The sequence below is a fragment of the Podarcis liolepis genome (genome assembly GCF_965112155.1).
Source record: "Podarcis liolepis genome assembly, chromosome: 1".
Taxonomy (NCBI): Eukaryota; Metazoa; Chordata; class Lepidosauria; order Squamata; family Lacertidae; genus Podarcis; species Podarcis liolepis.
Genome location: NC_139554.1, coordinates 67124516 through 67139515, shown reverse-complemented (window position 1 = coordinate 67139515; position 15000 = coordinate 67124516). Strand labels below are relative to the sequence as shown.

General features: G+C 43.3%; 1 protein-coding gene and 1 long non-coding RNA gene across 2 annotated transcripts; both read left to right on the top strand.

The window, feature by feature from the left end:
* Nucleotides 1-1093: 1093 nt before the first annotated feature.
* Nucleotides 1094-6244, top strand: LOC310705678 (alpha-1,3-mannosyl-glycoprotein 4-beta-N-acetylglucosaminyltransferase C-like). The gene is made up of 4 exons (XM_083500425.1): nucleotides 1094-1292; nucleotides 1907-2139; nucleotides 3216-3354; nucleotides 4913-6244. Exons 2-4 carry the CDS (start codon nucleotides 1975-1977, stop codon nucleotides 6043-6045), a joined length of 1437 nt encoding a protein of 478 aa, XP_083356551.1. The 5' UTR covers nucleotides 1094-1292; nucleotides 1907-1974; the 3' UTR covers nucleotides 6046-6244.
* A 6921-nt stretch (nucleotides 6245-13165) lies between these two features.
* Nucleotides 13166-13813, top strand: LOC310705686. Its single transcript, XR_014525449.1, has 2 exons — nucleotides 13166-13366; nucleotides 13634-13813. It is a non-coding gene; the product is annotated as an uncharacterized lncRNA (long non-coding RNA).
* Nucleotides 13814-15000: the final 1187 nt, after the last annotated feature.

Below are 15000 nucleotides of genomic sequence, written 5' to 3'. Positions count from 1 at the left end.
TGTACATGGAATGCACTATTGGGGCTGAAGTGACTATACTGTACACATACAAGGTAGCAGCAGCCAATCATGATAAGCTAGGGGCCCTGTGGGTGAGTGGCTCTTATGTCCAAGAAACTGTCCATTTGCTTATCTGCGAACAGACCTTGTTCCATGCCTGCAACCACTTAGTTAAATCCCACCAACAGATGAATACAAGCACTTTCACATACCTGTCAACTGCTCTGGAAAAACCAGGACATCTCTTTTTTCTGTGAGAGCATGGTGGCCATTTAGGGCACGTTGCTCTCGTGTAATTTGGGGCCAAATCACTCAGGGGAAAAAACTTTTTCTGGGTCTGTGATCTCACATGGCACCCCAAAAAGCATGCTTTTGGGCATCGTGCCCCCAAAAGCATTTTTCCGGGTCCTTGATGTCACATGGGTCACATGATTCACATGGGATTTCGGACCCAGAATATGGTGTCCCATGTTTGGGCTGCAGAGCGTTGGAAGGTAAGCTTTCAGCCTTCACTATTATGTGCATATTATGACAGGAATGAGGAACATTTTTCAGACCAAGAGACACATTTGTTCCTGAGGAGCCTTCCTGGGCTGCCTACCAGTGGTAGGTGGGACTAGAGGAAAATTGGACAGAGGAACAGATGAAACTCTTTTCATTGTACACCAGTTGGCTCTCTCTCACTCCACACACCTCCATCCTCCATCCAGGTAAGGAAGAGTCTTTGCCAGTGCTCAGAGACAGAGCCCTGCCGGAGTCAGTGAGGGCTGTGGCCTGGGGAGACTCTGAAGGGCTGGCATTTGTTCCCTGGACCTGCAGTTATTCACCCCTGTATGGGGGGAGGTCCATAGCTCAATAGAAGGCCCTGTGCTTTGCACAATACTGCAGAAATAGGAGTTCTAGAAGTGTGTGAGGGAAATAACGTTCCTGTTTAAAAAACAACTGGAATGGAGAAAATATTTGGACAACAGGTATCCCATATAGGTCATAGATAAACTCATATGAGCTACCTTATCACGTGGTATTGAGGTACACCAGCCCATCCAAAGGCAGTGGTGGGAGAGGATTGTAGGAGAAGGTTCTAGTTCTATTGATCAGCTGACAGGTTCTGTAGCAGTTGGAGGCTTCTGGGAAGAGAGAGAAGGAATTGCAGTTGGGCCCCACCAGACCAGACCAGACCATGAAGGATGACACTGACCCAAAGCTTCATAAGGAGGAGAACAATTGTTTTACACCCTCTCTGTTCCTGCACAATCGTTGCTGCATAAGTACTTAGTGAGCTGAGTCACTTGGTAAGCCCTGTTGTGTTTCCTTAAAAGGACGAACATACTTTACTGTATAAAAAAATTAAGGGGAATTGTAGTCAGGGTGGGGGGAAGAGGCACTGGATACCAACATCCGTGGGGAGAGCTGGCTAGTAGAGACTACTTCAGTTCTTCTCTGGTCTTCATAAAGCCCAAGCCAGAAAAGAGCTCAGAGGCTTTTAATGCTCATCTCATATTTAAAGTAAGCAGGGTGAGTCACCGAGGTTCATATTCCAAGGCAAGGGATTAAGGAACTCAGCAACCTCTATGCAAACCTGTTGACAGGAGTTCTTTTTTCTCCTCTGTAACCAGTGTGGATGTTCTTTCCAGCAAGCTGCAGGAACCCCAATGCAATGTTCTTACATAAGGTCTAAATTTGGCCTAAAATCCTGAGCAGACTTGCGCTCCACACCAAGGGAGAAGCTGATTTTGCAATGTTTCTAAATGATTAGCATTTTTGTGATCATAATATCACTGTATACCCAGATTTAACAAAAAGGAATTTTGTATCACTTTGCTTCTAAAACATTTGCTTAGTGTGAACACATTTTTTTAAAAAATGCGCATCTATTGAAACAACATAATTTTCATTTCCATTTCAGAACCTTTTCTTGCCGTAGCAAGAGTATTAAGACTGGCCGTTTCCATTTAAACTGGCCCTTGGTGGGAAATGGCAATGGTGCACAGGAGCCTGAAGAAGTCACTAGCCTGGTACTGGGGGAACTTTTCTAGGTTATGCTTTTTTTTAGGACTCTCCATTGTATTCTCTGCTATTATTTGGAAACAAAGCAAGGAAACATGCAATTGTCCCAAATGGGAAGAATCTGGATTAAAGGTAGGTGACAAAGAGTTATCGGTAGGATTTCCCCATGAGGTTATATGCACTTCACACAACATTTATGCGATGATGCATCTCCAGAGGAGGTGAGGAAAAAGCCCTGAACAGCTTCGGCTGGATACTTATGGAAGCACCTTTCCCTGTACAGTGGTACCTCGGGTTACAGGCGCTTCAGGTTACAGACGCTTCAGGTTACAGCCTCTGCTAACCCAAAAATATTACCTTGGGTTAAGAACTTTGCTTCAGGATGAGAACAGAAATTGCATGGCGACAGCGCGGCAGCAGCAGGGAGCCCCATTAGCTAAAGTGGTACCTCAGGTTAAGAACAGTTTCAGGTTAAGAACGGACCTTCAGAATGAATTAAGTCCTTAACCTGAGGTACCACTGTATATTCTTGGCTGAGAACTGAAATTTCTTGAAAGTATATTCAGTGCTCCATCAGTGGAAGTGGTGAATTATGTGGAGATGGGTAAGAAAGTCTTTCCCATGGTGACACCTGGTCATGGAACTCTGTGGACCCCTCCCCTCTTCATAAGCGCTTGCCCTCAGCTGATATGCCAAGTTCAATGTGATATTATTGATTATCAAAGTCCTTGCATGCCGTACATTCTGGTTACCTGACAGTCTATTCCTTCCCAAGTCCTTGGACAATAAGCTAAGCCCTGTGGAAAGCTAATAGCTGTGTCTGCAATGTGTGTGTACATCAAATTACGGGATGCATTACTAGTTCATCTGCATGGGCATCTATGGATTCAGCCCATTGTTCATAACTATACCATTTATTTCTATATTTTATTATAGTGCTACCAGAGTGCATGGAGCTTTGTAATTTGCAAGAGAACATAACCCTGCCTTCAGGGGTTTAATATCTAAAATGCAAGACAGGGTAAAGCAGATGAATGAATGCTGCATATTGGGCTTAGCTGCAGAATTTCTGAGGAATGGGACATGCCACCTTGTAGGGTATAGAATTCTGCATAATAATATAACATAGGATTCACACAGTGATGGAGTTATGAGAAAGGAAGCCTCACAGCTGATATAAAAAACAGTCTACTGTTGTTCTATTTAAGGATACAGATAGAATGGAGACAATCAACTCAGAAAATATTATATTGAAGAACAATCCAGATTTCAATGTAATGGAAAGTGCTACAGGTCCCTTACCTATTCAGTATAAATATCTCTTGGGATCACCTCCTTCAGTAAAGAGTAAGTAACTATGAGGGGAATTGAAACCTTAATGGTTTGTGGAGGGAAATAATGTAAAAATAAATAACTCTCCCATCATCCGCCTGGTAAAAAGGTAAAGGGACCCCTGACCATTAGGTCCAGTCATGGACGACTCTGGGGTTGCGGCACTCATCTCACTTTACTGGCCGAGGGAGCCGGTGTACAGCTTCCGGGTCATGTGGTCAGCATGACAAAGCCGCTTTTGGCAAACCAGAGCAGCACATGGAAACACCGTTTACATTCCCACCGGAGCGGTACCTATTTATCTACTTGCACTTTGACCTGCTTTCAAACTGCTAGGTTGGCAGGAGCAGGGACCGAGCAATGGGAGCTCATCCTATTGTGGGGATTCGATCCACTGACCTTCTGATCAGCAAGCCCTAGGCTCTGTGGTTTAGACCACAGCGCCACCCGCATCTCTGCCTGGTAAGCCATCTAAATACAGTGGTGCCCCGCAAGATGAATGCCTCGTAAGACAGAAAACCTGCTAGACGAAAGGGTTTTCCATTTTTGAGCTGCTTCGCAAGACGATTTTCCCTATGGGCTTGCTTTGCAAGACGAAAACGTCTTGCGAGTGTTCCGATTTTTTTCGCTCACCCCCCCTTTTTCTAAGCTGCTAAGCCGCTAATCCACTAAGCCTTTAATAGCCGCTAAGACTTTAATAGCCGCTAAGCCTTTAATAGCCGCTAAACCGCTAATAGCGCTAATCCGCTAAGCCGCTAATAGGGTTGCTTCGCAAGACAAAAAAGCCGCTAGACGAAGAGACTCGCGGAACGGATTAATTTCGTCTTGCGAGGCACCACTGTACATGATTTGCCTCATTATGATTTTCCTCAAGATCATTTTCTATGTCAATTTTTAACAAATGCATTTTAGAACAGCTGTTAGCCCTGAACACACTGTATATCAGGGGTGGCTTACCAGCGGTTCTCCAGATGTTGTTAGATTCCAACTCCCTTCAACCCCAGCCAGTGGTCAGGGATCTAAATGGTCAACAGGCCTTTAAGACATAGCTTGTGGTTACTGAAGTATGTTCTAGCAAAGTCAGCAGAAATAAACCAATCACGCCCATGATCTGCCACACTGAGTTTTCACCCCCAGCAACCACCTGTTTGCTTTGGAAAGAGGTAACCATGAGAAAGGCATGTGTTAATTGGTCAGGAGAGGATGAAACGCAGGATCTTGGCGTGCATCTTATGGACAGGAGGGCTGGTCTTTCACAGTCGCCAGAAGGCTGAGTCGTGAAGGAGTCTCTGCCATGAACTCACAGGCATACTGTAGACCCAAGGACACTACTGCTCTTTTGCAGCAGCCCCAACTACACCCCCAGGACCAGCTTTTTGGGGAGGGGCAGTGGGAAAGAAGACAGCCAGGAAAGGAGTGTTGCACAAGCAGAGTTTGACCCATGCTGCTGTAGATTGAGCTTACACTCTCACCCCCATAGATTGTTGTGATATTCAAATAATGCACCCGGTGCTTTGAACATACAAAATGCTGTACAAATGCTCAATATTCTTATAGTCTTTACTTGTTCTAGGATTCTTGACCATTGGAATCTCTGCTTTCCACAAAAAGAAGGAACACCTTTTGCTGAAGACAATTGATTCCATTTTCAGTCACTGCCGCCAAGAAGAATTAAATCTGATCACCGTAGTTATATACCTAGCCAATAACGATTCTAAACTGAACGAGGAAAACGCTGAGGAGATGAAGGCTCAGTTTAGTGCGCATGTGAAAGCAGGAAGGCTGCTTGTCATACAAAGCTCTCTAGAAAGTTACCCTCCTGTGCACAATCTGAAAGTAGATCTCTGGGGCAAAAACATCAAATATAAATCCAAACAGAACGTAGATTATGCTTATTTAGTTAACTTTTGTGCCAATCTCTCTCAGTATTATTTGATGCTAGAGGATGACACTGCCTGTGCCACTGGTTTTGTGTCCATTATACAAAGCTATGTAAGGACGATGGAGGAATCCTGGACCACAATAGCATTTTCAAGGCTAGGCTACATAGGGAAGCTCTATCATAGCTCTGATCTCACCAAACTAGCTCGGTTTCTCTTGATGTTTTATGATGTTATTCCCGCGGACTGGCTCATGACATATTTTCATAAAACCAAAATGCAAGGAGAAACTATTTTCTATTGGCCTTCTCTCTTCCAGCATGTAGGGAGAATTTCTTCATTTCACGAGCTGGAAGTACAACACACAGATTCAGAGTTTTATGAAGACATTGGAAGTTTGGGCGATGCCCTTACTGCTTCCTGTTTCACAAACATGCAAATATATGGAAATTACATACCAGCCAATGTGTGTCCCCCTGGAAGGGGTGTCTTTTGGGGTATGAATGTGACAGCAGAAAGCTACTTCACCATTGTTTTTGACAACCCAATTATTCCCCAGAAGATTCATATTTACACAGGGTCAGCCGAACATCGCACAGACATTCTTCATAATGGTTTTGTAGAAAAGGGCAGGCTCAAAGTCCACTTAAATGAACGTCAAACATGCCTATCCTTCATACGAATTGGGGATTTTAAGTCTGGATTTTTTGAAATGGAAGATCAGACTAATAAAGGTGACATTGAATGCCTTCGAATAAAAGCTACAGCTCCACAAAAGCACTGGCTGAGAATAAGGAGAATTAGTATTTGGGTGAAGAAGAGTTAATTTCACATTCTATTATTTAGTGCTCACCACTGCAGAAAGCTATAATGAATCTTGCTAACGATAATTATATAAATCAACATTTCACCTTCTGTTATGGATGGCCCCTTTGTTTCTCTTTAAAATAAAACAAAACAAAACGGTTGAATAGAAAGCAAAAAGCAATACCTTACATAATAAATTAACATTTCCCCACCAAGCACTTATGTCTGTGAGTGCTTTTTTTACATACGTGGCTTCTTTGTGAAATTCCTTGTCTATGATGTACGTGCATCATATAAATTATCCAAAGACAAGAAACTGGACCATATGATTAAAGGACTTTTATAAGATCAGTTTCACTGAAGCTCTGAATTAAAAATGTATGGGAAATCAGGATTTGATTTTGTTTTTTTAATAACTATAGTGGGAGTTCTGAACATGCATGACTGGCAAAGACTAAGGCTGCCTTCATAGTGCAGCAGAGTGTGGAACATGTGACTCTACAGGTGTTGGGCTATGACTCCCAGCATTCCTCACTACTGCCCTTGCTGACTGGGGCCTGACGGAGTTGGAGTCCTACACCCCTGCAATACACACTTATCTGTGAGAAAGTCTCACAGGCCTCAATGACCTTACTTCTGACTAGACAGGGGCAGGATTGCACTTGTAATCCCTGAAGAAGGCTGCAGTGAAAGATTATGATGATTTCAGGGGTTGTTGTTTTTTTGGCTACAGATCTCTGTCTTAACCTTTCTTTAATAGCATACTATTGGGGTTCCATAATTTCTGTGTGCAGATTTTGTTTGTGAAGAGCAAGCAGGAAATCCTTTCACACAGAGCAAAACTATGTGATCTTCAGCCACCCTCCAAGCTCCAGTGGTGCAGAGCGGAAGGTCAGAACGTTAAGAACTGCACTGGTCCATCTTGTCTAGTTTTCAGTTCCCAGCAGCGACCAGCCACATGTTTCTGTGTCGATCACAACTGGTGCCATGGCTAGGTCCAAACTATAAGGCTGAGATCCAGAGCCCCTGTAATCTGCCCCACCACCACCTCAAACAACCCCAGAGACGCAGCAGTAGCAGTAACAATGGCAGAAGTTTGTGTGCTCAGAACCAAAGGAGAAAAAAAATAAACCATGCCCCTCAATACCAGAATAAAGTTCTAACTGGAAGTCCACAGCTGTCTTGGTGTGCAGGAAAGTCCTTGGAGTCAGAGTCAGAAAGACAAACCAGTTCACCTTCAAGCACCAGTGTCTTTCTGGTGCCCCATTCCTCCTCACCCTCTCCCTCTCAAATCTCTCTTCCCCCCCCTCCCCAGGTTTTCTCCCCATAATAAATAAATCCCACCGGCTTTGCTCAGTGCCTTAGTGACTCTGTGACTCTGGTCTGCATGGAACTCAGGGCTTCTTTCTGTGGCTATGGAAGGGGGTCAGTTACATTACCGTCACAATGGTGGTACCAAGCTCGAGAACAGCAGCTTCAAGCTGGTGATGGTAGCAGCCGTAGCTGGGAAGACCCCTTGCTCTCAATGCTCTCAATTGTGCCATGCCCTCTGAGCATGGTACCCAGCCATGCTCATGACAGTGTGGGTGAGCATGTAATATGCAGAAACCACAGAATGAAAGATGCCTTGTACTCAACCTTAGTTTCCCCATTCTCCAATTTTGGATTTTCCTCTTAACACACACACACACTCATTTTCCCCCTCCACTATGAGCCACTAGAGGGCAGCAAGTCCACATCGGTTGCCTTTCCCCAATTGACCTCTCCCCCCCACCCTTTTACTGTAAGAGTTGCATCCTGGGATAACTTAATTTTTTATGTGGCATTCAAAACTATTAACAATAATACAAAGTTGACAAAAATGGGGGCAGGGGATGAATTATACTCAATATGCTTGGTAGAATGAACTTGTTCACTCTCAAGTGTGATATTTTGGATGATAATATGCCAGACAAATCACTGATAGGATATTAATTAGCAGCCCTAGGAAGAATATTAGAGGAACTAACCTAACAGCCTGGTATAAAAGGATTGGCAGATCCCCTAGTGGAGACAACTTGCAGGTAAACCAAGAATATGTAGGGGGTGTGTGAGGGGGACCACAAAGATGCATTTGTGTGAGATTGATGGAGTTTTATTTTTAAAATAAATATTTCAGAGAACAAAAGGGGAGCCTCTTTTTTTTTTTTAATTCAGCTATTGACTACCCTGAATTTGTTGGAAAGACTTTTGCAAGGTCTGCACATGGGTACCTCTTAGTTTCTTCTGTTTTATGGGTTATGTGCTGCTGTTCTCTTTTTTTAATGTCCTGAGTGGAAATGCTCTCATGTAACCTATGAAAATAAAAAGGGTTGTGTTTTTTAAAAAAACAAACAAAACAAAACTAGTATATTATTGAAGCTTCTAAGATACTAAAACACAAAACAGACGGTCATAGATGGATTTTTGACAATGAAGATAGTAAGGGAAATTTGGAATCCACAGACCTGCCAAGCCAGCAGCTTCTTGAATCAAATTTGCCAACTAGCAGCTTTTAAAAGAGCATGACTTTGTGGCAACCAGCCTGTTCCTCAACTTCCCCTTCAGCACTGAGCTCTGGCTCCTACTTTCCAGCCTTCAAGCTGCTCCTTTGATGTTCCTGGTAAAGAGCACTGATGAAGGGAAGTGCATGGTGCACGTATCATCATCATCATCACCATCATCATCATCATCACCATCATCATCATCATCATCATTAATTTGCCAATGGCCTTCTAAACCACTGTCTCTAGGCAATTTACATATGAGATAATTAAAAACAGCTAGAAACACTGCAACAACTTTAAAACAAGTGAAAAGCCTCTCATCTACTCTCAAGCTCAGTAAGTGCTGCAAAGCTACTCTTTACATTTGCTGCAGCAGCAGCCTGAACCCCAGCCTTTGTCAGGGTTCATTCTGACTCATTTTCTCCTTGAATAAGAACAAGCACGAAGGAGGTTCCCAGCCTGCTCACAGATGCTTATAATATTAGTGGAAACAGTTGGTAACCGCCTTCAATTTTAACCTGAAGATTGCCATTTGTCCAGTTTTAATTTTAATTTGTTTGAATTAATTGTGGGCTGTATCTTAATTTATTGATCAGTTGTTTTTATGCATTGTCTTACTTGTATGATGTTAGCCGCTCTGAGCCCGGTTTTGGCCGGGGAGGGCGGGATATAAATAAAATTATTATTATTATTATTATTATTATTATTATTATTATTATTATTATTCCTTACCTAAAAGAAAAGGGCAAGGGGCACCTGCAACACAGTGGGGCAATGCAGACTCCTCCCTCCAACACTCAGTCAGCATTCAGTGGCCACCGACGTGACTTGGTTCTCACTGGTCTGCTTTAATGAGCTTCCCCCTCAGACCATGCGGGCCTATGATCCCTGAGAAGTCATCCCAGAGGTCATCAAGAACCTCTCCCTCTCCAAAGTCAGGGGTCCAACCTTAGAGAGGGTGGGTGTGTTTGGCGTAGGCTTGGGGAAGGCATCAATCCAAAGGATCCATACCCTTCCCAGTAGTACCACTTGGAGAAAACTATGCCCGTCCAGGGGCTGGCGTAATTTGTTTTTCATTTGTAAAATAAAAATGAATGGGAAAGGATGAAGGTGTGCAAGAGAGTTGCTCCACTCTTCTGATTGTTGTCATGAGACTGTTTGACCGCCTTCAGGTCCCCCTTCCCCTTCCCCACTTTAGAATTGCAGACTTGAAAGGTGGGCTTGCTAAAGTTGTTTTGTATCTTTTCAAACTTGGGGCTTCCCTGAGCCTGTTGATATCCTGTGCCAGAAAGTGCTGTTTTAGTTACGGAAGGACTGGCGCTGAGAGAATTGGGATCCCTGTTTGTCCAGGTGTGCTAAAGCTTGGTACAATTCCCAAATGATGGGGTGAGATGCCTTAGAAGGATTGGGGGCTTTTGCAAGATCTCTACAAGGCAGGAGCAAGTCAAAGCAAAAACCCCTGAGCACCCCGTGGCCTCTGACCCAGGCATTAAAAAGAAATAGAAATTCTGCAGATAAAGGTCTGTGAAAAGTGAAATGATGTCTCAAAGCTTAACCTTTAAGGCTGTGGTGTGGAGAAAGTGGGAGAGGCAGCAGCTTCACAAAATCAAAACGTCTAGAAAAATGCCCAGATCAGGAGGGTGGAGGCAACTGATAGGTCTAATTTGCAATCAAAGGGAGCTTCACCAGTGCTCACCAATCCCATGGCTTGGGATGCAGATGCTATTCCGCAAGGGCAAAGCATTTGTCTTCTCAAAGTTCAAGGGAAATGGCAGAGTGGGGAAGGAGATTTCAGTGGGACAGCTCCTTTGTTACTAATATATCAAGCTTGTAGGAAGCTAGCAGAACAGCTCACGGACCTTTTTGTCTGCTGTTTAGCAGGTTTCTTACCTAAGGGTATTTCTCTTGTGTGTGTGCTGCTCTCCTGCAAAATATCCACAAAATAACAGGAAAGATTAAGTGATTTTATTTTTAGCCACTCCAGAAATGTAAAGCCTGTTCTTGCAAGAAAACCACCTTCTGAAATTTGACAAAACTTATTTTATCAGAAGGGGCAATTTTACCTGCAAATTCTACAAAAAAGAGTTAGCAGTGGTTCCTTTCAGGTGTATGTGCACGCACAGGTAGACCTATATCCCTGTAGTTTGGCAGGCTTTATCCAATCATGAGTGGCTACCATGCCTGCAAATTTCATCAACTTCTTTCAAAAGGGGTGGGGTCTTTTGTTTAAAATTTCACAATAGTGAATGGGGAGATGTTAAACAAAGCTGATTCAGTCAGATGTGTCAAGCTGGGCGACCTACAAAGAAGTTTGGATGGAGGTGAGCTATTTTACAAAGCACCTATTCTGGATCCAAGCCAAATATTGCGGTCGGTGTTACCTATTAATATAAAATCATTGTCAGCTGGAACCTCCAAATTTATTAAGAACTGGTTCCCACACTATATATTGGCACACATTATTTCTTTAGGAAAATAAAACATTTCATTGATGAAGCACACCAATGAGCCATCTAGTCCAATATCCAGCCTCCAACAGTGGTCAGCCATATTTTTGGGGAGTCTCACTGGAACACTATAACATAACAGCCATTTTCTTCTCCCTGTACCCTTCTCCCTAGCTCATCTTCCTCAAAAGATCTGAATACAACCAACTGATCATTCTACTAATACTAATTCCAAATAAATGGGATAGTGAGATTTATTCTAGGTGGGACAGGAATGGTCAGGTGTATATGTGTAGGGGTTCATTGATACTGAATAGCCATCTTTGACAACAGTAGCTGACACAACTCATTTCACGGCAGTAGCTGTCAATCACAAACAGTGGGGCATTTAGGAGAGTCAGAGAGGACTTGTTACCTCAGTGCTCCATATCAACCAACCCAGAGGGACATGGCTATGTGCATGGCACAAGAGCAATTTGTCAAAAACGTAGCTTGCCTCAACCCAGCAGCAGAACAACAGCTGAACTTTGACTCAAGAAGTGCGTTTCCGTTTTATTGTCATATCATTCGGAGTCAGGGAGAAACACTTGTTCTCCAGCCCCTGGGTGGGTGGGGGGTTGAACTTTCAAAGTGTCTACATCTATGTTACATCCTACATGCTCTTTATCTGTGAGGAAGATATGTTTATACCAGTACTGTGCCCCCATTGCTTTGAAAATGTATCCTTTTAATACAGGAACAGAAGGGCTAAATTAAAAGCAAAGTGTCTCTTGCCGAATGCCAGAGGCTCTGGAAAATGTGCATTCAGCAATTTATAAAATTATCTCCCTTCAAAAGAAATTTCCAGCCCCGGCTGAAAAGGAAGAGACAGCCAAGTAATGCTAATGGGAGTCTGCTTAAGTGCTTGCCACTCCTGCATGCATAAATGTGCAGTTCAGCTTCCTCACTCAGGCGTTGTCTTCCTTCCTTAGTTTTCTCACAGGGATCCAAAGCCTTGTTTCAAATACACCAGGCTTCCTGTCAACCAGATTAGACATACAGCCCTAATGGTTTGATCCCATGAACCTCTGCTTAGACATTGACTCACAGGTTCAACACTGTCCCAGTGTAAGAGAGCAACTGGCCTCCCCATTTTGGCCCAGGGCCCAGATATAGGCCACATATTAGCATGGCAGCACTCTTCTTTTTTTCCCTATATGGCACAGCTAAGAGTAAGAGTTGGGCACAGGGAATAGATGGATGCAGGCCATAGCCTTGGCGCTGAGGACATCTTCGCATGGCCCATTCCCTAGGTGTAAAGGAATGTTAAAGTGAAACAAAGCAGACTACCTCAACCTTATTAGCAAACTGGGATGCAGGGTTCAGAAGACCATTGTTTGCACTGGCGCAACAACAACAACAACAAAAAGTCAAATGATTAGATTTCCCCCTTCAAATGCACGAGGAAATACATGGTGAACATGCTGTGGAAAGACAGGCATTGATCCTTCCTATAACATGTAAAGATGGTAGTCAGATACTGTTGGACGTCATCTCCCATCATCCATGACCACTGGGAGATGGAGTCCAGCAACATCTGAATAGCCACAGGCTGCCCATCTCTGCCTTAGACATTCTGTCCACCTTTTCCACAGCCAGTGCACACTTAACATTTCCCTTGCTTTGACATGGGAACAATATGTATTTCTCTTTCCCCACCCTTGGTGGGAAATCCAATTAATGTATCCTCTTTTTACAAGCAATTAGAACACAGTGATCATCCTTCCGTAAATATTTCTATTAATTACTAGGCAGAGAAAAGGTCTGAGGAACCTAAGCTGGTTCTGCTTCTTTGATCTACTCCCTTGGTGGTGGTTCTCTGTCTTTCCATGATTCACTAAGCCTTCTGGCAAACAGTTCGCAAGAGTGTGTAGCTCTTCTCGCCGCTACAATTTTGCGCTCTCATTCTTTGCGGCTACCTCTGTTGCCATCCAGTCTGCCGGTCCTGGAGCTTGAGTTCCAAGTCTGCTTGGAAAGCAGAGAAGCAACTCTTTCCCATGGCGGACTCTGTGACGCAAATCCAAGGCAACAGAAGAACAGGTCTTTTCTGCGGTGGCTCCTCATTTTGGGAATGCTCTCCTCAGGGAGGCTCATCTGGCGCCTTTGTTACATATCTTTAGGCATCAGGTGAAAACCTTTCTCTACATGCAGGCCTTTGGCTGCTCAAACCTTTTAAATGTCTTTGTGGGAGGGGGTTATTGGTGTGCCTTTGCTTTCGTCTGCATTTTGTGTTCACATTTTGTATTTTTGTTGTGAACTGCCCTGTAATCTTTGGCTGAAGGGCAGTATGCAGAGTTTAACAACAACAACAAACCATGGAAAAGTTCCAGTTACAGATAGGTAGCCGTGTTGGTCTGCCATAGTAAAAATAAAAAAGTTCCTTCCAGTAGCACCTTAAAGACCAACTAAGTTAGTTCTTGGTATGAGCTTTCGTGTGCATGCACACTTCTTCAGATACACACATATCAGATACACACATATCTGTGTATCTGAAGAAGTGTGCATGCACACGAAAGCTCATACCAAGAACTAACTTAGTTGGTCTTTAAGGTGCTACTGGAAGGAACTTTTTTATTTAAACCATGGAAAAGTCAAGCAGGTGGAGGCCTTGTTGAATGCCACCCTCTTGCTCACCGGGGGAAAGGCGTACAAGGATGGAGATATTTCACAGGGGCTCTAGAGATGTTAACACAGGAGTATGGTGGCACCAAGACTACGGACTGGGAGGATGCAGAAATCAAGAAGTTAAGGGATGAAAGAGGAAGGCCGGGAAGGGGGGGGGGAATAAAGAAGCTAAGTGGTGGAAAATAAAGGGTGTTTATTCCTTGGTATTGGGCACAGAATTATAGCCTGAGAGAGTCAATGACTGCTATCACACCAAACCACTTAACACAGATGCATAGGTGAAGCTTTTTTGAATATTACAAGATATAGTCTCTTATTGTCATGAAATATTGTTAACAATCAGAATCTCAATTTCCTTCCAACTCCTCACCAGAAGGCATACACATATATATAGTACATAGCTAATAATGGAAGAATAAGTCTTGTGAATATATTATTAGATGTGAATTCCTCCAAGGGGAGAGAGCCTTGAAAACTGTGCCATATAGCTCAAAGCAACAGCAGCCCCAGCTGAACCCTATGGCAAGGGCCCAAAAATCTATGCAATTTAAACCTTTAGTCATGAAAGAGCAATTGTTTATGAAATTTTCAATAAAGCCTTTGTTGCAAATGCTGGCTGTGATAAATTAATGATCCCCAGCACCCCTTCCAGCTAGATTCAGTCTTCCCTCCTCATGTTTTCCTCTCTTGTTTGTTTTGTTTTGTATAGCTAGCAGAAGGGAAACCGAATTTTCACCTTTTGAAACTTTTCACATTCATTCATGTTCCAATTTGGAATAATGTGCTGAAGGTTGCAGTGTGTTGTCTAATAATATGTAAATATTCATTCACAGTAACACACACTGTGACGCTGTGTGCTGCACAATGGACCATGGCGTTGCTTTCATAATGTATCCTATTTGACAGAGAAACCAGATTTGCCTCACCCATCATGAAATTCATCTGTAAAACTGCAACAGAAAACTGGCCTGATACTGCTGACCTGACCTGTGTTCCATCCTGATGAGACAAGTCCAGCAGCAGCAGCAGTTGCTCACAGAATGAGGGGCAAATGATTCTTGCCAATTCCCCCTTCCCCTTGCACAAATTTTCAGGATTTTCCAGAACAGCCTCCAAATCTTTACAGTAGATTTTTAGGGCACTTGAAAAACAGATTTTGGGAACTTTGTCCACAGTATGTCTTCATCCAGTCTTCCCAGTCTCATTTTCCAGTGTATATTCAATTCACAAAATATGAGTGATTATGATGTACAGTTGCTGAAAGCCCAGCAAAAGTCTGGTCAGTTCAACCATATTCATATGTATGTCAGTTGTAATCATGTTCACAAACATCAATAT

Excerpts from the sequence above, each read along its gene's own strand:
- LOC310705678 (XM_083500425.1), top strand. The coding sequence starts at position 1,975 with ATGGCAATGGTGCACAGGAGCCTGAAGAAGTCACTAGCCTGGTACTGG. Across the intron at positions 2,140-3,215 it reads GGGAAGAATCTGGATTAAAG|GATACAGATAGAATGGAGAC; the intron begins GTAGGTGACAAA and ends GTTCTATTTAAG. Across the intron at positions 3,355-4,912 it reads ATCACCTCCTTCAGTAAAGA|GATTCTTGACCATTGGAATC; the intron begins GTAAGTAACTAT and ends TACTTGTTCTAG.